Source organism: Chlorocebus sabaeus, chromosome 4, assembly GCF_047675955.1.
Source record: "Chlorocebus sabaeus isolate Y175 chromosome 4, mChlSab1.0.hap1, whole genome shotgun sequence".
Taxonomy (NCBI): domain Eukaryota; kingdom Metazoa; phylum Chordata; class Mammalia; order Primates; family Cercopithecidae; genus Chlorocebus; species Chlorocebus sabaeus.
Window position 1 is genome coordinate 57,723,254 of NC_132907.1, and position 27,442 is coordinate 57,750,695.

General features: G+C 37.3%; 1 protein-coding gene across 12 annotated transcripts in view; it reads left to right on the plus strand.

Moving 5' to 3' along the window:
- CPLANE1 (ciliogenesis and planar polarity effector complex subunit 1) overlaps positions 1-27,442 on the plus strand; it is a 155,502-nt gene that overhangs the window by 72,968 nt on the left and 55,092 nt on the right. For 10 of the 12 annotated variants that reach the window (XR_012092790.1, XR_490029.3, XR_005238041.2 and 7 more), the window contains exons 22-38: positions 151-260; positions 421-579; positions 1,271-1,379; positions 2,580-2,880; positions 3,967-4,906; positions 6,637-6,785; positions 7,799-7,965; positions 8,536-8,618; positions 10,273-10,352; positions 12,081-12,158; positions 14,455-14,650; positions 18,156-18,446; positions 18,944-19,714; positions 21,295-21,461; positions 22,842-22,974; positions 24,195-24,249; positions 25,999-26,100. Coding sequence is in view for 8 of the 12 variants with exons in the window: in XM_073014793.1 (XP_072870894.1) it covers positions 151-260; positions 421-579; positions 1,271-1,379; positions 2,580-2,880; positions 3,967-4,906; positions 6,637-6,785; positions 7,799-7,965; positions 8,536-8,618; positions 10,273-10,352; positions 12,081-12,158; positions 14,455-14,650; positions 18,156-18,446; positions 18,944-19,714; positions 21,295-21,461; positions 22,842-22,974; positions 24,195-24,249; positions 25,999-26,100 (3,891 nt within the window). In the remaining 4 variants the exon portion in view is untranslated. The remainder of the gene's footprint in view (positions 1-150; positions 261-420; positions 580-1,270; positions 1,380-2,579; positions 2,881-3,966; positions 4,907-6,636; positions 6,786-7,798; positions 7,966-8,535; positions 8,619-10,272; positions 10,353-12,080; positions 12,159-14,454; positions 14,651-18,155; positions 18,447-18,943; positions 19,715-21,294; positions 21,462-22,841; positions 22,975-24,194; positions 24,250-25,998; positions 26,101-27,442) is intronic. The other 2 variants (XM_037990759.2, XM_007961405.3) reach the window with 2 other exon arrangements.

Consider the following 27,442-nt stretch of genomic DNA (forward strand, 5'->3'; position numbering starts at 1 on the left):
TTTATATACATTTACAATGCATGTGTTCATTTTATAATTAATGAAATAAAGACCTTTACTTTGAAAAAAATGACCAGCAGAGGTGGAGTTGTTATAATATTAATGTATATACTCATATAGTTTTCTTTCATATCTGTGTTCCTGCTTTAGGTTGCTTCAGAGAACTTTGTGCTCTGTGTTGGATGCTGCATGTCCGTGATAAGTTATCCCTTAGTTGCAGGCAATATCAGAAAGCAAGAGAAAATGTAAAGGGAGAAAAGGTATTTACCAGGGCAAAAATAAGAAAAATAAACACACATTACTTGGGAAATTATTGTTTAAAAGAAGATTTTATTGTTTGCAGCAAAACTTTCTTTTGAACTCATTCTGGTCTACCATCTAAACTAAAAAAGAAATGAATGTTTTTCAATATCCTTTTAGGACCTTGAAGTGGAGTTTGATTCTTGTATGATTGAGCACTGTCTTAGTGCGGTGGAATGGGCTTATAGAATGCTGCCTTTCTGTCGGTTCTTTAATATGGAAGAACTTATTCAGGATATAATTTTGAGCCTTATTGGAGAACTGCCACCAATCAGAAAGGTAATGTGCTTGTAGGTGAAAGTAAACTACATCAGAATCAGGGACTTTAAAAGATTTTTATTTAATTTTAATTAAGGATGATATTGCCTTTCTTTGGCTTATTTCACTTAGCATAATATCTTCTGGGTTCAGAAAGATAAATACTGTAGGACCTTATTTATGTGTGGAATATAAAAATTTTAAACTCACAGAAGCAGAGAGTGGAATGGTGGTTGCCAGAGGCTGGGGATGTGATGGAAATGGGGAGATCTTGGTCAAACGGTACAACCTTTCAGTTATAAGATGAATTAAGTTCTAGGGATCCAATGTACAATGTAGTGACTATAGTTAATCGTAGTATATTGTTTACCTGAAATTTGATAAGGGAGGATATTACAATAGTAACTGTGTGTATTGATGGATGTGCTAATTAATTTGACTGTGGAAATCAGCACAGAATGTATACGTATATTAAATCATCACATCGTACACCTTGAATATACATGTTTTGTCAATTACGTGTTTTAAAATAAAAAAGTAAGTTGATACGAAACTCCTATTAGCAGACTCATGCTCAGGGAGAGGCTGTGACCTGACCTCAAAAGATTAGTAAGAAATATGCATTTATATTTTTAGTTAAAATAAAATATTTGTGGAATGGAAGCAAAAGAATGTTGTTTCTCATAAAACTTAAAAAATTTTTTTTCTGAAGGTAGCAGAAATTTTCGTGAAAGCATTTCCCTATCCCGAGGATGTGAGGGTTCCTTTAAGAGACAAGTATCACTCTCTTCACCAGAGACTCAGACACTGTGTTGTGAAAGGTATTATTTGTTGTTTCTCAGATAGCTATAGATAAATTGCAGAAGATTCCCTTTTTGTTTTGAAAATATTTATTTACTGTTGCTTATGTGTCTGTGTATTTCTACCTCTTCCTCAAGATAGGAGTATGAGAAGGTAGAAACATTTCTCCATTGCAGAAGGACTAATCTCTTGCTTTGGAACCAGATGGAGCTGACTGCGGCTCATGGCTCTGTCAGTCAGTAACTTTGTGACTTTAGGCAAGTCGCTCAGTCTCTCTGAGCCTCATATCTTTATTTGTAAAGTGGGCATAGTATTACCTGCTTTATGATGTGTATTCAGAGAGGATTAAATAACATAATATAAAATGAGCATATAGTACTTTGTATATTGAAAGTATTTGTTGAAAACAAGTAACTTTCCTTTCCCTTTATGGTTATTTATGCTTCTAATTTTGTTCTTCAAAATTAGAATACACACATTTCTTATTGGGGTAAAACACATATAATATAAAATTTACCATTTTAGTCATTTAAAATATACAATTCATTGACATTAAGTACATTTACAACGTTGTGGAATTTTTAAAGAATTAAAATTACCCTGCTTTTTAGAACTATAATTCAGTATTTAAGTCCAGGTATGTCCAGTGATTTTGTATTATTCTATTAATATATTGTATTTGTGATTTTTCTTAATACTTTTTTTGACATCCTTTAAAATATTCTGTTTAGGTATTAAATAATGTTTTAAAATTTTTCTATAGACAGCCTTGAAAACCTTCCCTTGCTATTGTTTCCTATTACTTGTAGTAAGAAAAATGTTCTTGATTTTTTTGACTAGAATTATACTCATTTTCTCTTATTCTCTACTATGTGAGAATGGAAAAAACATTGGTTATTCTTTTTATTAAATATAATTATCCTTCTGAGTTTTAAAACAGTTAAATCACTTAAAGTTTTTTTTTCCAGGGCATACTGTTTCTTCTGAAGTCTAGGTTCTATCTCTTTTATTGTGTTCTTTAATGGACCTTCTTTAGCTTCTGCAGCTCTACTTTAAAATACCTTTCCAGTAAATACTGAAGAAAACACGGCCTGTAAGAATGTGGAAATAAGTCATGAGTTAGGTTTCTTGTCCCCAGGAGGGACCAGAGTTGGGTCTCCGTATGTCTCGAATTGAAACATTTTAATGAACACTAAGACTTTTTATTCTTTTCTTTCCAGGTCCCCAGACTGAGGAAATGATGTCTGTTGTCATGCATTCTATCCAGAAAGTGAGGGTGAAAGCTCTAAAACGTGTACAGAGAAATATAGGCTCTTTTGAATTGAATATATGGGAACCAATTGAAGAAGAGAAACCAGATGAGGCTCCAGGTTTTGACAGATTTTCCCTGGGGACTAGTTTGAGCAGAAGTACACTCACAGAACTTGGGAATTCTATGGCTCACAGTGATGCAGATACGGCAGATACATTCTCTGAAGCTTTGTCGGTTGAAGAAAAAAGTAGGATAAATATCTATCAAAGGTACAATTGAGATCTTTTAATAACAGGCATTCGCTTCCTTTGAAAAGTAGCTTTCAGGCATCTGATGAGCTGATTTCTGGTCCCAGCAACCCTCACAGATTGCACTATTAATAATATGAATGATAAGTGCCACCCCCTCCACTCATAAGAATATTAGGAGTATAAAATGAGACTGTACATTCGAAAATTTACTTTAAGTATTATTGATATATGAAATAATTTTGCCATCTGAAATTATAAAATCAGAGGAGTAGATGAAATTCTACGCTTCACTGGAGGACTTTCAGTTTTTTAAAGTAATCTTTAGACTTAAATAGTTTTGGGTTACTGAGTTAGCCATATTATTTTTAAGGAAAATTTTTCCTTAAATTTCCTTAATATTTTTAAGGGAAATATTTCAGGGAAGGAAATTGCCTCAAGCAGAAGGGATGGGATGCTTTCAGCCCAGGTGGCCAATACCTGTTCTCTTACTGAGGGAACTAAGGATCTGTGTTCTGCCCTAAGAACCACGTTGAGAAGAAACATTTAAAAGGAATTGTGGTTGGGCAGTTAAGGTATCTGCCTAACTGGTTTCATAGCAGCTAAAAGTGTTTAGAAAAAGTTCCTAATTTTGTGTGGTTAAACAAAAAAGGACAGTCTTGCTTGTTACACATGGTATTAGGGGAGCTGAGCGGGCAGATGCAAGAAAAGAAATCCTAAATTTTGTTGTGTATCAGTGGCTTGGAGTTTTTGTTGACTTTGTATTCCTAAAATCTGACCCATTAGAGGACTATTTTTTTTTTACCCACAGAAAAATCATTCATGTTCTTTTATAGTGAAATTTCTGTGGACACATTTTAATCTCTTCTAATACAACTTTTCCCTTTTGATATTAATTTTTTTTTGATCTCGTAGAAATGTTCCACTCTTGAAAACACTTAGAAATAATTTAATCCCACTCCCTCATTTGAAATATATGTAATCAAGGCACACAAAATATATATGACTTAATCATTGGAGAGAATTTTTCATGTCAATTCTAATATCAGTTTTAGTGATTAAATGATCTTTAATTCTGTCTTATTTTATTTTATTTTTTTGCTGTAGAAATGCCCCAAATCACGTGGAATTAACATCGATTGGTAAGCTCACTGATAAAAAGAAAATGTGTAATCAGAAGGAAAATCCTACAAAGAAAGAAGATCATGAAAAGTTATCACAAAATACACTTCCTGTAGTAGGTGTTTGGGAATTTGAACGTGACGATGATGAATATATTAAATTCCTTGATCTCTTTTTGAGTTACATTCTTGAAAGAGACCTACCTTATTCCAGGGATGCTGGAATTCCATTTCTAACCAGTTTTTCTGGAACACTTAGAGAACATGAACTTAATTCTTTACTTTTTGATGTACATACAACGTTAAAACGACGTCAGAGCAAAACTAAAAGCCAGAATGTGTTTAGAGCTGGTTCTTGCTTTGTTGTTGCTCCTGAGTCCTATGAATCAGAAAAATCATCCTCTTTAAATGATGAATATGGCATGCATTTAGAAAACCAGGAACTTTCATCATCGGTACTGGTTAATCAAGGGATCAAACCTTTTTTAGAATATCCTTTGAATGAAGTCAATAAGAATGAACGAATGAGTGGATTATTTGGTTTAAAACAAAAGTCAGTTTACAAAATACAAGATGACACTAGAGAAAAATGTCTAATCCAGAGATCATCAAACAACACTTTTTGGACTCCCAAGTCCATTAAAACTAGAAGATGTATTTTCAAAGCTATTCAGTGCAATGATATTAACCCTCAAGAAGATCTTCCTTTAGCACTAAATACATTTGGCAGTATAGGAAGACTGCTGGAATGGATGATAAGGTGGTCTAATAGAAGACTACTCTGTGATTCTGGTATAGCTGAGTCGTCCTCTGAGTACAGTCCAGTAATTCGTGTAAAGACCTCTACAGCTGCCATTCTTACATCATTATGGCTTTTGGAACAACCCTATTTTGCTACATATAAGGCAAAAAATGCCATTATTCAGGTAAGCATATCAATTGTTCATTACATACAAACGAGAATTCTCATTTTAGATTAAAACTATGTTTACATTTCCCATCTATTAAAGAATCATTAAATAATAGAAAATTAATGACAATGTTGATTATAATCAGTATCTCCTATTTTTTTCTTCTAGTGGTTCCTTTAATTCTTAACAATAGTTAAAGTGAACATGCTTTTCAGAGAGACTGTGAGGTTTTGAAGTTTTGTGTGTATTTATAAAAAAGAAAAAAGGGAAGGAGATAATTTTAGTGATATTACAAGTGGTATTACAGTTATATTATTTCTCTTTTCGGTTTCAGGTTTTGGTTCAGATGAAGGACTAGGTAGCTCTCTAGTTTTAATTACTGATGTCTCATCAAGTCCATTAGTGGATTGTTTTTCTTATATTCTCAGGCCAGAAGAGGTTGAAGAATCAAACCCAGAAAGGCAGATGGGAGTCAGTAGAGGAGTTAGTGTTTAATTAACTATTCTTTCTTCCCTAGTCAATGGCAAGTGCCTTTATTCCAAAGCAGTTTATTCTAGGCTGAAGGATGTGAATGCGCGCGCGCGCGCGCGCGTGTGTGTATGTGAATTTGTTTTTTTTACTTATTTATTTTTTGAGACAGAGTCTTGCTTTTTTTTTTTTTTTGAGATGGAGTCTCACTCTGTCACCCAGGCTGGAGTGCAGTAGCATGATCTCAGCTCACTGCAACCTCTGCCTCCTGGATTCAAGCAATTCTCCTGCCTCAGCCTTGCGAGTAGCTGGGACTACAGGTGCGCGCCACCACGCCTGACTAATTTTTGTATTTTTTAGTAGAGACGGGGTTTCACCGTATTCGCCAGGCTGGTCTTGAACTCCTGACCTCGTGATCCACCCGCCTCGGCCTCCCAAAGTGCTGGGATTACAGGTGTGAGCCACCGCGCCTGGTCCAGAGTCTTGCTTTATCACCTAGGCTGGAGTGCAGTCTTAGGATCAGAGCTGCCTGTAGCCTTGACCTTCTGGGCTCACGTGATCCTTCCACCTGAATCTCCCAAGCAACTGGGACCACAGGCTCATGCCACTATGCCTGGCTAATTTTTAAATTTTTTAGAATTTCCCTTTGTTACCCAAACTGGTCTCGAACTCCTGGGCTCAAGTGATCTTCCTACCTCAGCCTCTCAAAATGTTGGGATTATAGGCGTGAGCCACCACACCAGTCCTCTTTTTTTTCCTTGAGATTGGTTTCTGTTATCATAAGGTATACAGTTTATATGATACTGTGATATTTGTCATCCTTGAAATTTGTATTTCTAGGTAATGTATATGGAAATTTTAATTGAGACAAAAGGGATAGGTACCTTGTGTTTTTAGCTGCATGTATTTTTGTTTACTATGTCATTTTGAAATAACTGCTGAATGTCTTTATGATATAGCAAAGGGAATGAAATGAGAATATTATAATTTTTTTGCCACTGTTTCGTGGCCTGAAAACAATGACAATATCCCTTGCAAATGTGTAAGGCTGATTTCTTTTGAATACTATTTAGGTAGTCAGATTTGCTTTTTCCAGTTAGAATAAAGACTTGATCATTGCTTCAGCAACAAATATTGAGTTGTGGAAATGCAGTAAATATTTGATAAATGAATAAGAGGATTATTCAGAATTCCTGTAGAAAGAATGAATAATTTTAAAATATGGTGAAAAATAAAGGGTTCAATAAATACTAAATACTGTAAATGGTTTGCTTTAGATGGTAGAGAATCGTGACACTGGGTGTCAGGTTGGACCCAGTATTGAGAGGGAGAGCAAATCAGATGCTGGCGGTTCAGTTGCAGTAGCAACTCCAGGTGGAACAGAGGAAAGAAATGGTCAGAATAAATCTTGTCAAAATATCTTGAAGTAAGTTGCTGATTATACTCTTCTTTTCAATATAAGACACCTGGTTTGATGGCCTTTGGGCTTAAAGGGAAGAATCAAACCCTTGAAAGTTAAAGGAATGAGCATTTTTTGAAGTAGAGGAACAGGCAGTGAGCTTTCTGAGGTGCTTTAACAATTCATTGCAAATTGTATTTTTTCCCTCTTGGTCTAGCTTATATTTTCTGAGACAGCAGTTAATTCATCCTGAGAGATTCCTTTATCAATTTATTTCCCATATCAGAAGTTGAACTAATCCTTTCATCCATTTTTATATATGAAGCAATGCTAGGAGTAACATAGCTTTGAATCCCAAGGCAAAAGCCATTATAGCATGAATAGTCCTTTGTGAGAATGATAATTTTAGATAAGTTGAAATTATTCCAATCATTTGAATAAATAAAAACTAGGATGTTTAGTTATTTACTGAACAATCTTTTTTTTTTTTTTTTTTTTTTTTTGAGACAGAGTTTCACTCTCGTTGCCCAGGCTAGAGTGCAATGGCACAATCTTGGCTCACCGCAACCTCCGCCTCCCAGGTTCAAGCAATTCTCCTGCCTCAGCCTCCCTAGTAACTGGGATTATAGGCATGTGCCACCACTCCCAGCTAATTTTGTATTTTTGGTAGAGACGGGGTTTCTCCATGTTGGTCAGGCTGGTCTCGAACTCCCGACCTCAGGTGATCCACCCGCCTCAGCCTCCCAAAGTGCTAGCATTACAGGCATGAGCCACGGAACCCGGCCTACTGAACAATCTTTAACTGAGCTTCTATGTATCAGAATTTTTTTAAGAAAGATTTTATAAATATAAAACCAAAGTTTGTTCTTTGTTTTTAAAAAACTGAATTAAGTCGAGATTGCACCATTGCACTCCAGCCTGGGCGGCAGAGTGAGACTCCATCTCAAAAAAAAAAAAACAAAAACAAAAACTGAATTAAATATAAAGTAGCTCTTTATCTCCAAGAATAGTTGTAATTTTAGTTGCTGCATTTTTTTCAGTAGAATGCCAGCTGAAGCAAAAAATCCTGATATAAAAGAAATCAATGTTGAGATTATTTCCGTCATTCATAATACTAAAAAAGAATTTATAGATATTGATGAGAATCTTTTAGAAGTACAAGCATTTACAAAAGAGGAAATGGATATGCACGTATCAGACTATGAAGGTCAGTTTATTTAGATAATCTATTTTTTTGGCTTTATTAATTTGAAATTGGTAAATAATATTATCTGAGATAACTTATTTAGTCTTCAACATAAGTGTGTTTACAGGAGCCTAAAATAAAAAATTAAGAGAATTAAATATTTATGAAACATTGAACATACTAACTCTAATTTTGGTTTTGATAAAACCAAGAAGATCTAAGGTATTTTTACGTTGGTGCTCTTTTACAATTGTTGGGCCTGTTGTGCTGCTTATGTAATAATTATGGTCTCTTTATTTCTGTGAAGCAACTCTACAAACCTCTCCCCAGCAGTCTTCCTTAAAACAGAAACTCTCAGAGCACTACATGGAGTTAAACATACTGAATAATAAGGCCTCTCAAGGCTTATCTGGAATTTACCTGATGAAGATGGAATAGACTCCAGGTGTTTTCAAAGACTGTCTTTATAAAAAGGATAGAAAATATTTCTGTCATTATATTGTTTCTGGTAATATTCCCTGAGCCCCCTAAAAAGTCAATAGTTTAATTTTTTTAATGATCAGTTTTCTCTTCATCTTCACTTATCGCTAGAAGACATTGAAGAATCTGTTGGAGGTTTCAGAAGTCCCAATCTTGGCATTTGCATGGTGACTTTACCACAGCAGTTAGAAGAAGTAAGTCAATAAATAGTGGATACAATTATTCATCTTTCATTTTGTGTAGTGTTTAAATTATACATGCTTTTATTCATTGTTATTAAATATATCAAAGCAAGGCTACCTCTTAAAAATGCACTATGGGTTGTAGAATATAGCCATGCTGTGTGGCATTTTTCTTTCCCTGAAATTCTAGTACAGTATAGTAACATGTCCAATAATTTCAGGCAATGAAATTTTCATGCCATAAACTGCTTCAGCAAATTTATTTAATCAAGAATAGCAAACGTGTCCTTTATTTAAAAAGTATGGAAGTATGGCCAAGCATGGCAACTGATACCTGTAATCCCTGCACTTTGGGAGGCTGAGGCGGGAGGATTGCTTGAGCCCAGGAGTTTTGGACCAGCCTGCTCAAGAGAACAAGGCTCCATCTCTACGAAAAATTAAAAAATAGCCAGGCATGGTGGCATGTGCCTGTAGTAGTCTCAGCTACTTGGAAGGCTGAGGTGGGAGGATCATTTGACTTCAGGAGTTTGAGGCTGTAGTGAGCTGTATTGTGCTAGTACATTCCAGCCTGGGCAACAGAGTGAGACCCTGTCTTAAAAAAAAAAAAATTAAAAAGTATATTTCAGCTGTACTTTTTATACATATATATGCTTTTGGTATTATTTTTCTCAAAACTCTATACATTGAATTTCCAGGGGGAACATAGACATTTCCAATTATTGTAACAGTTCTGTTTTTTGTTTTTTGTTTTTTGTTTTTTTTTTTTTGAGATGAGAGTCTTGCTCTTTTGCCCAAGCTGGAGTGCAGTGGCACAATCGTGGCTCACTGCAGCCTGGAATTCCTGGAATAAAGTCATCTTCTTGCCTCAGCCTCCCAAGTTGATGCGTCCTATAGGTGCGCACCACTATGCCCAGCTAATTTTTTAAAAAAACATTTTTTTGTAGAGACTGGGCTTTGCTATGTTGCTTAGGCTGGTCCTGAACTCCTAGCCTCAGCCTCTCAAAGTGCTGAAATTACAGGTGTGAGCCACTGTGCCCTATCTGTTGTAACAGTTCTTTTTTATTATTATTTTTATGTTTGAGACAGTCTTGCTCTGTTGCCCAGGCTGAAGTGTAGTGGTGTGATCTTGGCTAACTGCAGCTTCAGCCTCCCAGGTTTAAGCAATTCTGCCTCAGCCTCCCAAGTAGCTGGGACTACAGGCATGCGGCACCATGCCTGACTAATTTTTTGTAATTTTTGTAGAGATAGAGTTTCACCATGTTGGCCAGGCTGATCTTGACCTCCTGACCTCAAGTGATCCACCTGCCTTGTAACAATTCTTTTAAAATGGATTCATTTTTCCTGGTTTTATAGTTGTTTTTGCAGGGAAATGAATAATCATGTAGTGTTATATGTATATAATTTACAGTGTGTTAGTCTATTGACACAGTCTTGTCTTTGTAACTTAGCATGCTCAATAGCCCAGTGTGACAGACTGGAGGCAGTTCACACAGTATAAAGATTTGGTCAGAGCAGGACTGGGAGTACATTTTACTGTGTGATTTCTCACTTGCTTGTAGACTATTGTTACTCTGGTTAAGCGGCTAATATGAGACTGAAAATACTCAAGACAGTAATACCTATTTGTTTTACCTGTTTTCTTTTTGCATGCTATCAATTTTAAAAGGAGTTCACAGAAGAGGTTCAGTGTCAAAGGGAAGAACCACTGGAGACAAATATGGAGGAAAAATCGACTGAACAGAAAGGGTAAGGGGGAAAAAAGTATGACAGTGATTGTCTCTGGTTACTTCAGTGAAGCTTTCAACTTTTTTCCTTCATAATTTACAATACATGATTTAGGGTGGTATTGTGTTTCTACTGAAACTGTAACTTCAGCTTATAGTTATGGTAAAATGATTTTTGGTAAATGTTATACTTCTGTGTATTGATAGAGCAAAATAAATAATGATCTCTAAAATGCCTTTTGTTCTCTCATCACTATCAGCCTTATCAAAATAAAGCTGTAAATGGGCCAAAGCTTATTTAGCTGCTAATTAGGGAACCAATTTTCATACTTATTCCATATTTATTGAATCAAATAAAGAACCATTATGAATTATTTTATGTATGTATAAAATCTTTCACTGTCGTGATTACTATACACTATTCATTAGGGCTATGATGTACACTTACACTGCCGGCTAGCTTATTGCTTCAAGGAGAGCTGAAGGCAGTTTTCATGTTTTGCAGTTTGGACATGATTTCTAAATCTTTAGAATTTTAGAAGTTCTAGAATTTTAGAATTCCCTTAGATAAGAAAGGCAACATGGCCGGGTGCGGTGGCTCATGCCTGTAATCTCAGCATTTTGGGAGGCCAAGGCGGGTGGATCATGAGATCAAGAGATCGAGACCGTCCTGGCTAACACGGTGAAACCCTGTCTCTACTAAAAATATAAAAAACTAGCTGGACGTGGTGGTGGGTGCCTATAGTTCCAGCTACTCGGGAGGCTGAGGCAGGAAAATGGCGTGAACCGGGGAGGCGGAGCTTGCAGTGAGCCAAGATCATGCCATTGCACTCCAGCCTGAGCGACAGAGCAAGACTCCGTTTCAAAAAAAAAAAAAAGGCAACATAATTAGATTTCCTTTTTCTTTTCAGTATACAAATTTTGTTAGGTTTTCTGTGGACAATTACAAAGAATATATTTAATACTATGTGCCTTTACAAGTAATTTAGATACCTCTATTCATAAAAACTATTCCTTAGGAAAATTACCCAAGAAAAGAGAGAGATAAGACAAATACTAAACTTTACAGTTTCTTTTTTGTTGTTGTTGTTGTTTTTCGGAAACACGGTCTTGCTCTGTTGCCCAGGGTAGAGTGCAGTGGTGCAATCTTGGCTCACTGCAACCTCCACCTCCCAGGATCAAGCCATCCTCCTGCCCCAGCCTCCTGAGTAGCTGGGACTGCAGGTGCGCACCACCACGCCTAGTTAATTTTTTTGTATTTCTCGTAAAGATGGGATTCACCATGTCACCCAGGCTGGTCTCAAACTCCTGAGCTCAGGAGATCCATCTGCCTCGGCCTCCCACAGTGCTGGGATCACAGGCGTGAGCCATCATGCCCAGCCTCTTTACAGTTTCAAATGTGTCAGTGGGCTCTAGTGTTCTGAGCAAAGTGTCTGCCTCTTCTATAGGTGAAATTTGGGTCTTAGCTAACCTCATGTCCCCTCATTTTGGGTTCTGTTGTTTTCATTGCTGAGCAGTCAGCAGTATTTAAGTGGTGTTTTAAGTCATCCAGACATATTTTTTTTGCTTTTGCTTAGGTCTGTTACTAATTGCTATGGAGACAAATGTAAACAGATTGTAATTATGAGCTAAACATTGTAGAAGATTAGAGGATGTTTAGACTCTTAGATGGCTGAGCACAGATCACTTGTACCTTAGATAATGCAAAGAATATCTTGCTTCCTAATCACCTATTAATTTTTATTGATAGTATGATCGAAGCCTTTTCACATCCTGAGCATACCGCTCCTCAATCAACGCAAGTAGATACAAGTTCGGACATTTCTAGGTAAGAAGTTTTGCCTACTATACCATTTAAAAATAGTTGTGTTTTACAAATCAGAGTGAAAATATGCCAACTGTACCATTTTTGAAACAATTGTTGCATTTTGACTAAAAACTAAGAAAATAAAAGCAACATAAAACACTGAAAGAGCAGCATAAGCATGCATATCTGACATCTTTACTGAGTTTCCACTAGCGATTGTATTTTAAAGTTATACAGGAACTATGTTAGAACAGTCTTTTCTGAAAAAAAGTAGTGATATATTATTGAAAGATGAAGTTGTTGCTCATTTTCAGCTTCTAAGTGATTTCTTACAGTGTTTGAAATGCTTTTAATTCTCTCATAGAACAGATTCATCCAGTTCTTTTGAACAGAGTGCTTAGTGTTTAGAAGTCTTGCCGAAATAGGAGGAAAATATAGCACAGCTTTACCTCAGAAAAAAATTTTCATAGTTAGAATCAATCTCCTTGAGACCTGTTGAAAGCAAAGCCCAATAAAGTTGTTTTAAAATGGGCAAATCTGTTTGTGCAAGGAGACCTTCACAAGATATTGTTGTGTCTGCATGAGTGCTCACACCCATATCCGGCCCTTTCATTATACTCAGTTTAAAGAGCTTCTGAGACTGGGCTGGGCTGTGCCATCCAGCTGTACCTACAGCTCAATTTACCCCTACACCTGCCCCTACTGTCCCAAGGCCTTCTTGAGTGCCAGTGACTTGTGCAATCATGAATGCACCCACCCTGTGCCCAAGGGGACCTCTACAGCCCTAGAGCCCCATGTGGCTTTACTAGGAATGCCTGAAGAGGAGCCAGCCTGAAACCCATGCCCTCTTCCATTACACTGCAGGAACCCAGTCCCCACAGGGTGCCTCCTAAACCTTCTTTGTCTCCAGCTCACTCTTTAGATTCCAGATCCCTGTCACTGGGCAACTAACTCGCTCGTCACCCAGCTAAGAAAGCTGGGGACAGTGGAGGCTGGTAGCAGCTGTGAGAAACATGATTCTCAAGGAGCAACACTCAAAGCTTTCACTTTGGCAAAAAAAGAAAAGGCGGATCTATTGTAATGCCAATTTTCTTTTTTTTTTTTTTTGGACGGAGTGTTGCTCTGTCGCCCAGGCTGGAGTGCAGTGGCCGGATCTCAGCTCACTGCAAGCTCCACCTCCCGGGTTCACGCCATTCTCCTGCCTCAGCCTCCCGAGTAGCTGGGACTACAGGCGCCCGCCACCTTGCCCGGCTAGTTTTTTTTTTGTATTTTTTAGTAGAGACGGGGTTTCACCATGTTAGCCAGGATGGTCTCGATCTCCTGACCTCGTGATCCATCCGTCTTGGCCTCCCAAAGTGCTGGGATTATAGGCTTGAGCCACCGCGCCTGGCCTGTAATGACTATTTTTTGTGAATTTGCCAAATAAAGCTTTTTATTGGGTGTGTTAGATGCTCAGTAAAAGGCAAATATAATTGCCAAATGGGAATGAGCGTAAACCTAAATAAGTCTATATGAAATTTAATATGTTCTTTTATTTTTTGGAAATAATGATCTATTTGAATCTGATAATTGCCTGCTCTGTTGCTTAGTTTATAAAATGTAGAAAACTTTGAGTATCTGCTATGTTTGAGATAGTCATTTTGTTATGAGTCATTTGTTTGAGATAGTCAATTCCCCAACAGTCATTTTGTTTAAAAAAAAAAAAACAGCTAAACACCTTGCTTTGATCCTTAATTTTTGTTTGTAAATAAGCATTTTTATTAGGATTTATGATACATTTAAACTCTGAGGTTTGCTTGGAAATGAAATGTTCACAGTACTGTTGTTTCACATTTAATGATAATAAACAGTAGTTTTCTCTACTGATCCTAGAATTAAATTTTTTAATCCTATTTTTTCCCTAGTTTTCTTAACTCTATGCTGGTTCATTAATTTTAGTCAAAAACATATTTCTAAACAAAATTACAAATTATGAAGTCTGTACAGTTAGAATGATTCCACAGGTCTGAAATTTAGATGTCCACAGGGACCAGGCAAGTAAAATACATGTCAGCTCTTGGGTTTGCAACACCCTATGAAGGAGCTCATCACTGACTAGACAGTCCCTTAATAAAGATGAAAATTGAGCTGATGACGAATATGTCTGGGGGCTAACGGGCACTAGAGAGAAAGGCTTTAGGGTTTAAATTTCTAGAAAACTACCAGAATACCCTTTAAATTGGAAGACAAAAGTGGGATCAGAATATTCAGATCATAGACATTCAGTTTGTTTTTTGTCAATTAATGCATGTTTTTTATTTAAATGCTTTCCACATAGTGCACAGATTTCTACATATAAAGACAAATCTTCCTCAGTTCTACCTCTGATATCATCAAATGGAGTCAGTGTTGCTTCACAACCACCTGTTCCAACACCTCAGAAGACCCAGAGAAATGAATGCAGGGCTCAGTTACCAGATTGTTCAGAGTCCGTTAGGCAGATGCTCCAAGATGAAATGTTTAAATTAGTTCAGGTAAGCACATCTCTATATAAGTAAATCTACACATAGTGTACATGTAGGGTTCTAAAATATTAACAGATTTCCAGAAATTGACAAGTTAAAATTATATCACAAGCCTTTCTCTGCTTTGGGTACTTTTCATTCAAATGTTTGTAACTGATTGGGCTCTGTGGCTCACATTTGTAATCCCAGCACTTTGGGAGGTCAAGGTAGGAGGATTGCTTGAGGCCAGGAGTTTGAAACCAGCTTGGGCAACATAGTGAGACCGCCAACTCTACTAGGAAAAAAAAAGTTCATAACTCTAGGGCCTAGAGGTCTAGGCTAAGCTACCTACTTCTCACAATGACTTCTTTTTACTGAGCTCTTTGGGATGCAGCTGCTTACAAAAGTGAGGTGGGGAGTAATCAAACCAGATCAGTGGGCTCCTACTGAGAAGTATCCAAGGCTTATTTTCCAGCTGACACTATCACATATTTCTTATCCATATTTCTTGTACTTGAGTTGAAACTGTCAGCTGCATTTCAAATTACTGTTCACTTTGACTTTTCATCATACCTGGCTATCCTTTTTTAATGTTTACCAACAATGGTTAATTATTTACCTTTTTAGAAACATTAGTTTCCCTCAGATCTAAACCCTTGCTCATTTTTCCTGCATTCACTTCCATATCCTTTTATGTGATGTAATATATACCATCATATTGATGATTCTCGGCACTGAGGCAGGAGAATGGCGTGAATCCGGGAGGCAGAGCTTGCAGTGAGCTGAGATCCGGCCACGGCACTCCAATCTGGGCGACAGAGCGAGACTCCGTCTCAAAAAAAAAAAAAATTTTTTTTATTTTTTGAGACAGAGTCTCACTCTGTCACCCAGGCTGGAGTGCAGTTGCGCGATCTCGGCTCACTGCAACCTCTGCCTCCCAGGTTCAAGCGTCTCCTGCCTCAGCCTCCTGAGTAGCTGGGATTATCGGTATGCGCCACCTTGCCTGGCTAATTTTTATATTTTTAGTAGAGATGGAGTTTCACCATGTTGGCGGGGCTGGTCTTAAACTCCTGACCTCAGGTGATTGCCCGCCTCGGCCTCCCAAAGTGCTAGAATTACAGGTGTGAGCTACTGCACCGGCTGTACTAATTTTCTCTTTGAACTTACGGGGCTTGATGAGAGTAGTTGTTCAGCATGTCCCCCTGTCCCATGAAACTTACTGAAACTGATTTTATTCTTATTTTCCCTAGTCCCTTCTTTTCTTTTTCTGTTTAGTAGCACCACCTATTCTACCAGTTTAATGTTTTAGAGCCATCTCTCAAACTGTTAGATGGATTACTTGGGGACTTTACTGGTCACTGTCCTATATATTTAACAAGTTCTCCAGATAATTCTGATGCACACAAAAGATCAAGAATCACTATCTTCAAAAGTCATCTTTGCCTTCTTTCACAACCCTTACCCAGTGTTTTACTATGCCCTCTTGAATTTTTTGCCGATACTATATGTCAGTACAGTCACTTGCTATTTCTGTAGCAGTGGGTAACCTTAGATTCTTAGTTTCATACTTCCATTGTCATCTATTTGCATTTTCTAGGATACTTTCTTCAGGTATTATTTTAATAATATTAGTCACCTGTTTAAAAATCTTCAGTAAACTTCAGGAATTTGTATAATATATTATATCAATCTTGTTTTAAAAATATAAAGAAGACAGGCTCTTTGTATTTTTAAATTTTATAAGAGGTGGCTCACACCTGTAATCCTAGTGCTTTGGGTGGCTGAGGTGGGAGGATTGCTTGAGGCTAGGAGTTTGAGACCAGCCTGGGCAACATAGCAAGACCTCGTCTCTACAAAACAAACAAACAAACAAACAAACAAAACACCCAAAAAGCAAACCATTATCCAGGCATAGTAGCACATTCCTATAGTCTCAGCTACTCGGCAGGCTGAGGTGGGAGGATGCTTTGAGCCCAGGAATTTGAGGTTACAGTGGGCTGTGATCAGTCCACTGCACTCCAGCCTGGGTACCATGGTGAGACCTTGTCTTTTAGATAGAATGAATAGATAGATAGATAGATAGATAGATAGATAGATAGATAGATAGTAAGCAAGAGAAAGGAAATATACTAAAATGTCAATGCTTATTATTTTTGAGGCTAGGATTATGAATGATATTTATTTTATTTTTAAAATTTCTGTTTTTTCCTGTGTGTATTTGCTTTAAAATAATTAAAAGAAAACTGCATTTTTAAAAACCTGCACTGTTTCCCTATTGGTTTGTTCTATCAAATGCAAATTTTTCTGTTGGCCTTCGAAAACTTCACTTTGAAGTCTTTACCTTCCCTCCTTTCCTGCCTTACTTTGACAAGTCTAGTGGTTCTCAAAGTATGATGCCTGGATGAGTAGTATCAGCATCACTTAGACCTTGGAAATACAAATTCTCAGGCCCCGATCCTAGACCCACTGAATCAGAAACTTGGGATAGGGATCAGCAGAGTGGTTCAAGTCCTCCAGGTAATTCTGGTGCATGCCGAAGTTTGAGAACTTCTACACTAGCCTATCTTTTCATTATCCCTGCTGTAAATTGCCTGTTCCTGCTAAGCCAATGTCTGTGCTAGTGCTTCCCAAGATTTTCTGGACATTGAAATAACCTGGTCGTCTTAATGAATACAGATGCTGGTTCCCATCCCCAGACATTGCGATGTTATTGATAGGGTGACCTGGTCATCGGGACTTATAGATACTTCTCAGGTGATTGTAATGTGCAGCATAGTTTGGGGACAACTGGTGTCTGACTTTTCTTTCACCTAATCAGCCTTTCCAAGGGAATTCCTTGCTCTTCACCTGTGTACTACTTTCTGCTCATTCCTGAAAACTGTTCAAAATATACTTATTCTGGGAATCTGTCTTTTTTTTTTTTTTTTTTTTTTTTTAGAGACAGAATCTCACTCTGTCACCAGGCTGGAGTGCAGTGGCATGATCTCGGCTCACTGCAACCTTACCTCCCTGGTTCAAGCGATTCTCCTGCCTCAGCTTCCCGAGTAGCTGGGACTATAGGTGCGTGCCACCACACCCAGCTAATTTTTGTATTTTTAGTAGAGATGGGGTTTCATCATGTTGGCCAGGATGGTCTCAATCTCTTGACCTTGTGATCCGCCCTCTGCAGCCTCCCAAAGTGCTGAGATTATAGGCGTGAGCCACTGCGCCTGGCCTATTCTGGGAATCTGTCTTTATCCCACTCCTTTGATCCCTGGGATGTTTATGGAAACTGAATACTGTAAACTGTTTACAAATAGTTCCAAGTTTCATTTGCAAGTGAGTATTCATATGCCTGGTTGACAGGAAGTTATCATTTTTCTTTTCCCTTAAAAAAAAAAAAAAATTCACTGACTATGCCTCCTGCTCAGCATTCATGATTCTCATAGATACTAAGACAAAGGTGTGACTATTGTAGAGTAGTCGTATGATTATGTTGATTTCTTAGTTTTTTGTTATATTTTAAGATATTACTTCAATTTTTGTTTTATTCAAGCTGCAACAGATCAACTTCATGAGCCTAATGCAAATAGTAGGATCATCCTTTGCTAATCTCCCAGATATACAACAACTGGTACAGCAGTCCCAGTCTGTGCATTTAGGGGGAAGCCAAGAATCAAATCTAAGAGGATGTGGTGATGTTGAAGACAGCAACAAAAATCTTAAGGAGAGATTTTTTGTTAAGCCACAGTCAATGGGAGAGAACACCAGAGAGCCTCGCAAGAACAGCCCACACTGCCATGAAAGAACTATCCCATCTGGTCAAAATAGTACTGGAAATGTACAGGTAATGTATGTAAAAATACTTTTAATGGCTGGACCTGTTGGCTCATGTCCCAGCACTATGGCAGGCCGCACCTGAGGTTGGGAGTTCGAGAGCAGCCTGGCCAATATGGTGAAACTCTAGCTCTACTAAAAATACAAAAGTTAGCCGGGTGTGGTGGTGCATGCCTGTAATCCCAGTTATTCAGGAGGCTGAGGCGGGAGAATTGCTTGAACTCATGAGGTGGAGATTGCAGTGAGCCGAAGTCATGTCACTACACTCCAGCCTGGGTGACAGAGCAAGACTCTGTCTCAGAAAATAATAATAATAATAATAATAATAATAATGTCCTGAGTAGTTCAATAGTCGTCGTGTTTTTTGTTTTTGTTGAGTAAATACTTTTTTTTTTTTTTTAAGCAGTTACTACATTCTACCCGCTGCAAAACATACTGAATGCCATTTACAAAGTAAGGAATTTCTAATATATTCTAAACTTACATAATATCTTTTTTCTCTTCCAGAATGTTCTACATGGGAGCATTCCTTTATGTCAATTAAATGGCCAGCCCCAGAAAAGAGGACCAATTCCATCATCTCAAAACTTACCATCCACTTCTTTTTATCCAGCTCCTGCTGGAAATGCTCACCTCTGCCTTTTGTCCACACCTTCTGTTGTTCAGAAGGCACCTAGACTTATCCCACATGCAAAAACATTTAGTCTTGGTGATGGCTTTCCTTTGCTTCAGTTTAAGCCTAAACAAGAATTCAAGCCCCTTTTCTTACATGCAGGAAGTATTCCACAAGTTCCCTTCAGGCCTCTGCCACAACCAAGAGAGGCTTGGGGATTATCTGACTCCTTCCAACCTGCTCTGCCACAGAGAGTAGCACAAACTCCTCCAGCATCCCATTTGAATGTAAGCCAGTATAATACTGAAACCAAAAAAAAAGAAGTTAAGCAGAAGACATGGGCAGAAACTGTAATTACAGAAATTCCTAAGCATGTAAACTTGGATCAATATGTTGGACAAGAAAATCTGACACCTCCACAGGACTCTTCAGTGTTTATAAAACCAGAAAAACTATTTGATGTTAAGCCAGGGCCCCTTGAGATATCTCCTCACCATTCCTTTGGACTTCCGTTACTATACCTGCCACTTAAACCTCCTAATATGTTTCCATCAACCTCAAGAGCATCTATTACAGTTCCCTCAACACCTATCCAACCTATAGCAGAAGAAAGAAAATACCCAAGATTGTCATTACTTCATCCACGTTTGTCCCCAGAAAATACGGTAATGAATTTTTGTATAGTAATGCAAAAGCAGTGTCCTGCGTTTTTTTAATACCATAAGTACCATATGGTCAGTGAAAAGCTCTTGTACATAAAATGCTTGTTATAGAAAATAGCATATAAAAATTAGGTTTAAAATAATGATTGTAGCTGGGCATGGTGGCTTATGCCTATAATCCCAGTACTTTGGGAGGCCAAGATGGGAGGATCCCTTGATCCCAGGAGTTTGAGACCAGCCTGGGTAACATAGGGAGAAACTGTCTCTATTTTTTAAAAATTGTGTATTTTAAAGGTTTTAGGTCTTTCTATCAATACTGGAGTTTACTAGACTCTTTCGTAGATATTTCTGCTGCTCTAGAAAGAAATAAGCAGTAAAATTACCAGGTACTTTGTGTAAGATTTAAACACGCGGAAAAAAAAGGCAAAAAAATTACCAGATGCTTTTGTTTATGTGCGTGTAGAGAGGAGAGCAAGTGAACACACATATTGTTTGAGGTTCCTAGCAATTATTGTATGATCTTCAAATCTTTGACAGGTTAAATTTGTTAAATAGACCCAGATCTGTGATTAGTAGCACATATATTAAAATGGTAGTTTTATAGACCCACCAAGTCCTCTTTAGAAGTATAACTTTTGATTTATGAAATTAAAATGGTTTAGGCTCTAGTTTTGAGGAGAGCAGTACTATCTTAGGGAGATAATTGAGTAATACATTCTCAGGTGTACTTTTTTGATTTGAAGATGGTACTGGGAAAACAAACGGTTATTCCTTAGAAAAAATACTTAACCATGCTTCCTTTTCTTCTGAAGATAACATGAACCGAAGAAGAACCCCAAGTTTTTACCATTCAATTCCCAAGGCTTCAGGGATTTTCAGCATATTGCTGGTCTTTTCTATCTGTGGTCTTCGTGCCTCTGCATCTTCCCTGTTCCAAATAATTTTAAGTTAAATGCTGGACATTATATAATTTCATTTATAAGACGAAAGGTTTTTTTTCTTGGTTTTTTATTTGGTTTTTTTAAATATGAGATAGAGCCTCACCCTGTCACCAGGCTGGAGTGTAATGGCGTAATCTCAGCTCACTGCAACCTCTGCCTCCCGGATTCAAGTGATTCTCCTGCCTCAGCCTCCCAAGTAGCTGGGATTACAGGCATGCATCACCATGCCTGGCTAATTTTTTGTATATTTAGTAGAGACAGGGTTCCACCATGTTGGCCAGGCTGTTCTCGAACTCCTGACCTTGTGATCCGCCTGCCTCGACCTCCCAAAGTGCTGGGATTACAGGCGTGAGCCACCGCGCCTGACCAGAGGAAAGATTTTTAATATGGGAATGAAATTAGGAAGGTGAGAACTTCTAGCTTAATTTCTGAAATAAGGTGACCCATTTGAAACTTTCAACACTTTAAATCACTTTTTCTCTAAGATACGTATGCTCATATTGCCAGTTTAAATCAGTTTGTTATATTTAATTTGTTCTGTCGCACAGTTTAAAGAAATGCATTTTTCATCAGTCTTTTGTTAAAATATTACATAATTGAGTTTGCAGTTTGTCATTCCCATGCTTTGTTTCTTTCTTGTAGTGCAAAAAAACACAACTTATCCCACTTGAAAACCTCATTGCGTTTAAACAAAGCCAACAGAAACTAACACATAATTTATTTGAACAAGGTGATGCTGGACACCTTCAACTTCTAAAGGTCAAAATAGAACCACCTGAAGTAAGACAAGGAAAGGACAGTAAAAAAAGGCAAGATTTAAGTGAAATTTTATTTAATAATATCATATATCAGCAAGTTCATTATTATTTAAAATCACATGGTAATCTGGTTCAGTCTCCTAGGCTATACACAATTGCACATTCAGTTTTCAAGTGTCATGTATCTGAACATATTTTATGTGAGAAAAATCCCTATTTTGTGAGACAAATACTATAATATTTTCCCATCGTATTAAGGAATTCTTTCCTACCATTCGTAGACTGGAGGATTCTGTTACAGTGTCTATAGTAGAATGAACAGTCATCATTTGCTTCTCAAATATTTGGTACAATATCCCATATGCAGTAGTCCTCCCTTATTCCCAGGAATACATGCCAAGACCTTCAGTGGATACCTGAAATGCAGATAGTACTGAACCCTATTATATATTTTGTTTTTTTCTATACATACATACCAATGATAAAGTTTAAGTTATAGATTAGGCACAGTAAGCAATGCACAATAACTAGTAATAAAATATAACAATTATAACTATATTGTAAGGCAAGTTATGTGAATGTGATCTCTTTCCCTCTGTCTCTCAAAATATCTTATTTCACTGAACTCATCTATTTTCGAACCATGGTTGAACTCTGATAAATTGAAACCTTGGAAAGTGAAACCATGGATAAGGGGGGACTACTGTATCGTCCAATACTTTGAACCAATCATCTTACCATATTCTTCAGACTCTTACAGTAAGCAGGAGGGTAGGTGATGTAAATTGTTTCAGGGCACTAAGAAATGTGTATGTGAAAAGCAAGGCTATAACTTCTAGTGAAGAGCATTTACTGTAGTGTTTTACCATGTGTATTGATTGGTAGATTATTACTAAGTCTGGAAAATAGTTTAAAATTTTCACATTTATCAGACTGTAAAATCTGTTACTAGTGCTCTCTTTCCAGAAATGGTCTTCTTGTTTCCATCTATTCCCTCTTCCAATTTAGTCTTCCCCTTAGCGTTTTGAGACCTCTTTCCTCCTTGCTGTGATTTTGCTGAGGTGACTAAGTGTGCTTAATGTCTTCAAATAGACTAATGGAGGTATCTGATAGGGTTTCTGGCACCGACTGCAAATCCACAGAAAAGAGAGTTTAATAATTATCTAAGATGTGTAACCCTGTCCTTAGATTCCAGTGACTAACATAGAATAGTCAGTTCAGTATTAGAGGTTCTAACAGAAATAAATTTCATATTTGGTGTTTTGCTTATATTTGCTTGTATTTGCAGAATGTCTTGCTAATTTAATTAAATGCTATTGAAAAGAATTTATGAACATAATTTTGTTAACTGTATCCCTATATAGCATGATAAATGAAAAGCAAATATTGCTATAATTGTAAAAGTATGTTTTATGCTATTATGTTTAACAGGCAAAGGAGAAGAGCTGAGAAAGAGCTGCAAGAAAAAAAATCTGAGAAATTGAGGAGAAAACCAAATGTGACTTTTCGACCGGAGAATTCCATAATTAATAACGATAATTCAGAAATCATTAAGAAACCCAAGGTATAGAAAAACTGCTATTGATTCTTCCCTGGTGTGCATGTACACTGAGTTTGGTATGTCTTTGTGGTTTATCTAGTCTGATTGCTGGGAGCTTCTGATTGTGATTAGGAGGATCTTTATATCATTCAGTATATCAGTCCCTGCTGCCTCCCTCCACAGAGCAGTAGACATAGAGTTCTGAATGTGAAAAGCAACTTGATGGTACATCAAAAACTGCAGTTTAGAGCATCTGCCTGTGTGGCTTTTTTTACATTTGAAATTACCCTTTGCTTATTTCTATGACATCTTAACATATATGTTACGTTATTTGGGCTTCTCCTAATACAGTTTCACCTTTCTATGAGATTCCTCTAGGACTTCCTAAACAGGTTTGTTGTGTAAACTCTATTTTAAGTCAAATTCTTTTTAAAAATTTAATTTATTATTATTTTTTAGAGATAGGGTATTGCTCTGTTGCCCAGGCTGTAGTGCAGTGGCACAAATATAGCTCACTGCAGCCCCTACCTCTTGGGCTTGGGCAGTCCTTCTGCTTCAGCCTCCCAAGTAGCTGGGACTATAGATGTGTGCCACCATGCCCAGCTAATTAAAAAATATTTTTTTGAGAGGTGGGACCTTGCTATGTTGCCCAGGCTGGTCTCCGACTCCTGACCTCAAGTGATCCTTCTACCTCAACCTCCTGAAACACTTGGATTATAGGTGTTAGCTATCATGCCCAGTGTTAAGTCAGGTCTTTTAAAATATACCTCTGTGTTTGGTGACTGTCTAACTATTTTTGCAACAACAGATTAAATAAAGAGAAATGTATTAATAGTTTTGTTTACATTGATTTTTAAAAGGCATGCTTTTTCAGTCAGTCCTCAAGAGCATGTCTAGAGGCACTTAGTACAACTGTTTGTTGAGTCCATGAAAGATTTTTGACAGGATGGTATACTATTTGAGTATTATCAAAGCTACTCTGTAGGAGAGAGTTGCACGTGGTAACCTAGGAACCTTACATTAAATTGGTAATGCTTTTTTATTGTTTGGCTTATAAATTTTCTTAACTCATTTGTAGAGTTACTTCAATAGAGTAAATAATTTGATGGAATAATTATGCCTAGAATGATGGAAATTGAACCTATACATGAGAATTCAATCTTCATAGCTATTGAGTATTTTTTTTACAAAATAATACACGTCTTTGAGTTAATCATAGATTAATCCTGTGGGAATTCATTTAGGAACAAGAAGAACATTGTGGTTCCCATTCTTTGGATGACTTCGACATTCCTTTTGGTATGTATGTGTATGATTAATGTAATGTCTAAGTTTAGAGTTAAAATTAGCTTTTTAGAAATATGTACAATATGAAAATGAGGCTACCTACATTTCTGCCCAGCTGACTACAAATTCAAGGGTTCTTATACTCTACCCCCCTCAACTCAGGTTTGGTAATTGACTAGAAAACCCACAGAAATTGGGAAAGCACTTTACTTATGATTACAATTTTATTATAAAGGATACAACTCAGGAACAGCCAAATGGAAGAGATGCACAGGGCAAGGCAGTGGTGGGGTTGGGCAGCACAGGGCTTCCGTGCCCTCTCTGGGATGGCCACTCTCCTAGCACATCCATGTATTCACCAACCTGGAATCGCTCTTAACCTGTTTGCTTCAGGATTTTTATTGACTTTTCAGTACATAGGTATAATTGATTGAATTACTGGCCATTGTGATTGAGCTCAATCTCCAGCCCCTTCTCTTTCCCAGATGTGGCAGTAGGATGGGTGAATTGGGGGCTGATCATTTTAACCCTCTCATCATGTGGTTGGTTCCTCTGGTGACTAGGTTGGTTCCTATGCTAAAGCCATCTAGGGGCTTGTGAAGAGACACCTCTAGCATATACTTAGGTGTGATCAAAAGGGGCTCGTTAGAAATAACAGACACTCCTATCAGGAAATCCCAAGATTCTGAGGACCTGTGTGCAAGAAACTGGGTCTTTGTAGACCAAATATATATTTTTCATTATACCGCAATGCTCCATAATTGATACTGTCTTATTCTACCTAGTCTTCCTGGGTGATCTCCCAGAGAAATCCACATGTAAACACAAACTCTCACAGTAGACTTTGGATTTTGGTTCTCTTTCCTCTTGAGTTTTTCTACTTGCGTAGAAATTACCTCAGATACACCATGTGAATTCTGAATTCATTATTTCTTCTCTGCCCTGACTGTTTTTTCCTCCTATATTCTCTTTCTCCATTTGTGTTGATATCAGCCTAAGCCAGAAACACGTGATTATGAATTCTGTCTTCCCTTTTGTCCAGTCAATAACCAATTTTTACCTATTTTGCTTCCTTTGTAATTCTTAAATTTATCCTGTTTTCCCATCCCTCACCATTACTAGGTATATCCACTCAAACCTATTTTCCACACACTGGCTAGATTGTTTTCCTAGAATATGAATCTGACCGTATCATTTCTCTGCTTAACAGCTTCTACTGGATCTTCATTCCCAGAAGAATATCTAGGTTTCTAAGCTGGACATACAGAGTCCTCAACAGTTTTGATTTTGATTCTACCATGTCTTTGAAATTCAACTTACATAACACTTCATTCAGAAAGCCCATTTTAGGCTGGGCATGGTGGCCCATGCCTGTAATCCAGCACTTGTGGGAGGCCGAGGCGGGTGGATCACTTGAGGTCAGGAGTTTGAGACCAGCCTGGCCAAAATGGCTTAAACCCCGTCTCTACTAAAAATACAAAAATTAGCCAGGCATGGTGGCGGGCACCTGTAATCCCAGCTACTCGGGAGGCTGAGGCAGGAGAATCACTTGAACCCGGGAGGCAGAGGTTGCAGTGAGCTGAGATCACACCACTGCACTCCAGCCTGGGCAACAGAGCCAGACTCCGTCTCAAAAAAAAAATTTTAATAACATCCTGACACCTCATATTTTACTTCCATTGAGTTAGGTACTGTGCTGTTGGGCTCCTGGTAATATGTTAGCTTCTCAATGATTACTTCCAATGTTTTGTTATATTTAAGAAATGCTACAAGATGATAATACTTCAGCTGGATTGCATTTCATGGCCTCTGTGAAAAAGAAAGCTATAGGAAGTCAAGATGCAAGTACAAATACAGTCCCAGGTAAATGCTGTTTTTCTTTTTAAAAAATTCATATATTTTGATATAATTGAGTTATCTAGACTTTTCCTTTAAGGCAGTGATTTAAAGGGAATTTTAAATTATGTGATATGATTTACTCCCCCTAGATTTTTCTCTCCAATCTTGGTATATACTTTAGAAATCAAATTTATAACTTAGTAAAACATAATAGAGACTTTTCTTCAAAATTGCCATAGATTACATCCTAAGTCAGTAAAAATAATGCTTTGAATTTGGATTCTTTATGTTATTAATTACCTTCACTGGAATTGCATGTCCAAGGTTGGGAGGCCTGGGACTGTGGCTAGTGAAGGTGAGCTAGGAAGGACTGGATTGGGTTCGGTGAGGGAGGGGTGTGTAACTGTGTCCAGGAGTAGAGGAAATAAGTGTTGGAGGACCTATTATTTGGAATGTTTCCTGACAAATTTCCTCTTTAATATTGTTTATCATTATGAATAGCATCTTGAATAGTGCTCTACCCATTGTATCATAGTAATTCTTTTTTATGAGTTTTAGTAAACAGTTTCTTTTACCCATGTACAGAACCTTGTACGTGCTTTTTAGCCTCTCTAACTTTATGTCTTAAAAATGTAATCATTGTAGAATATTTAGGTAATTTAGCAATCTATGAAGAAGATGAAAATTAACCATAATCTCACCACTTAGCAATAACGGTTTGATATTGTTTTTTCTTTTAGTCTTTTGTGCATTTTACATAGTTAGATACAGTATATAGCATAGGTGTCCTCCCTTAGTATCTAAACTCTCATTGTCCAGATATTATGGCTGTCTTCTCTAGCTTTTCCATGAGAGTTTAATTTAATCCTCCTGGGTCCCAATGTTGGTTTTTTCCAAGTACCTTGGGATGCTCTTAAATTAGAGTGTATCTTTAATATATTATTTATTTTGTTATTTGCATCATAGTATGTTTGCTGCAGTGTTGAAGGCAATTCATCTCTATTGCATTCAGTATTATTTCATATTGAATGCTAACTAATGAATTAAATGAATATTAATAAAAAAGTGATATTTAAAATGCTTTATATGTAGTAATCCTTGATGAGTTGTTATTTAAGTATTTAAGAGTTGTTTAATGATGTTTGGGAAAATTAGATGGACTAGGACAGCTTTTTATTTCCATTTGAAATACTGTCATAAATTCTCCTGGAATTGGAAAATTCACTATCTAGCACATTTGCAGGAGTGGATTAGATTTGCGTTACAAGGGATACCTGTATTTTGTATCCTGTTCATTTCACTTTGATTTATATGTATGGCAAACATGTCCCTGTGTCATCAAAGAAGTACTTCATAAGCATATTCC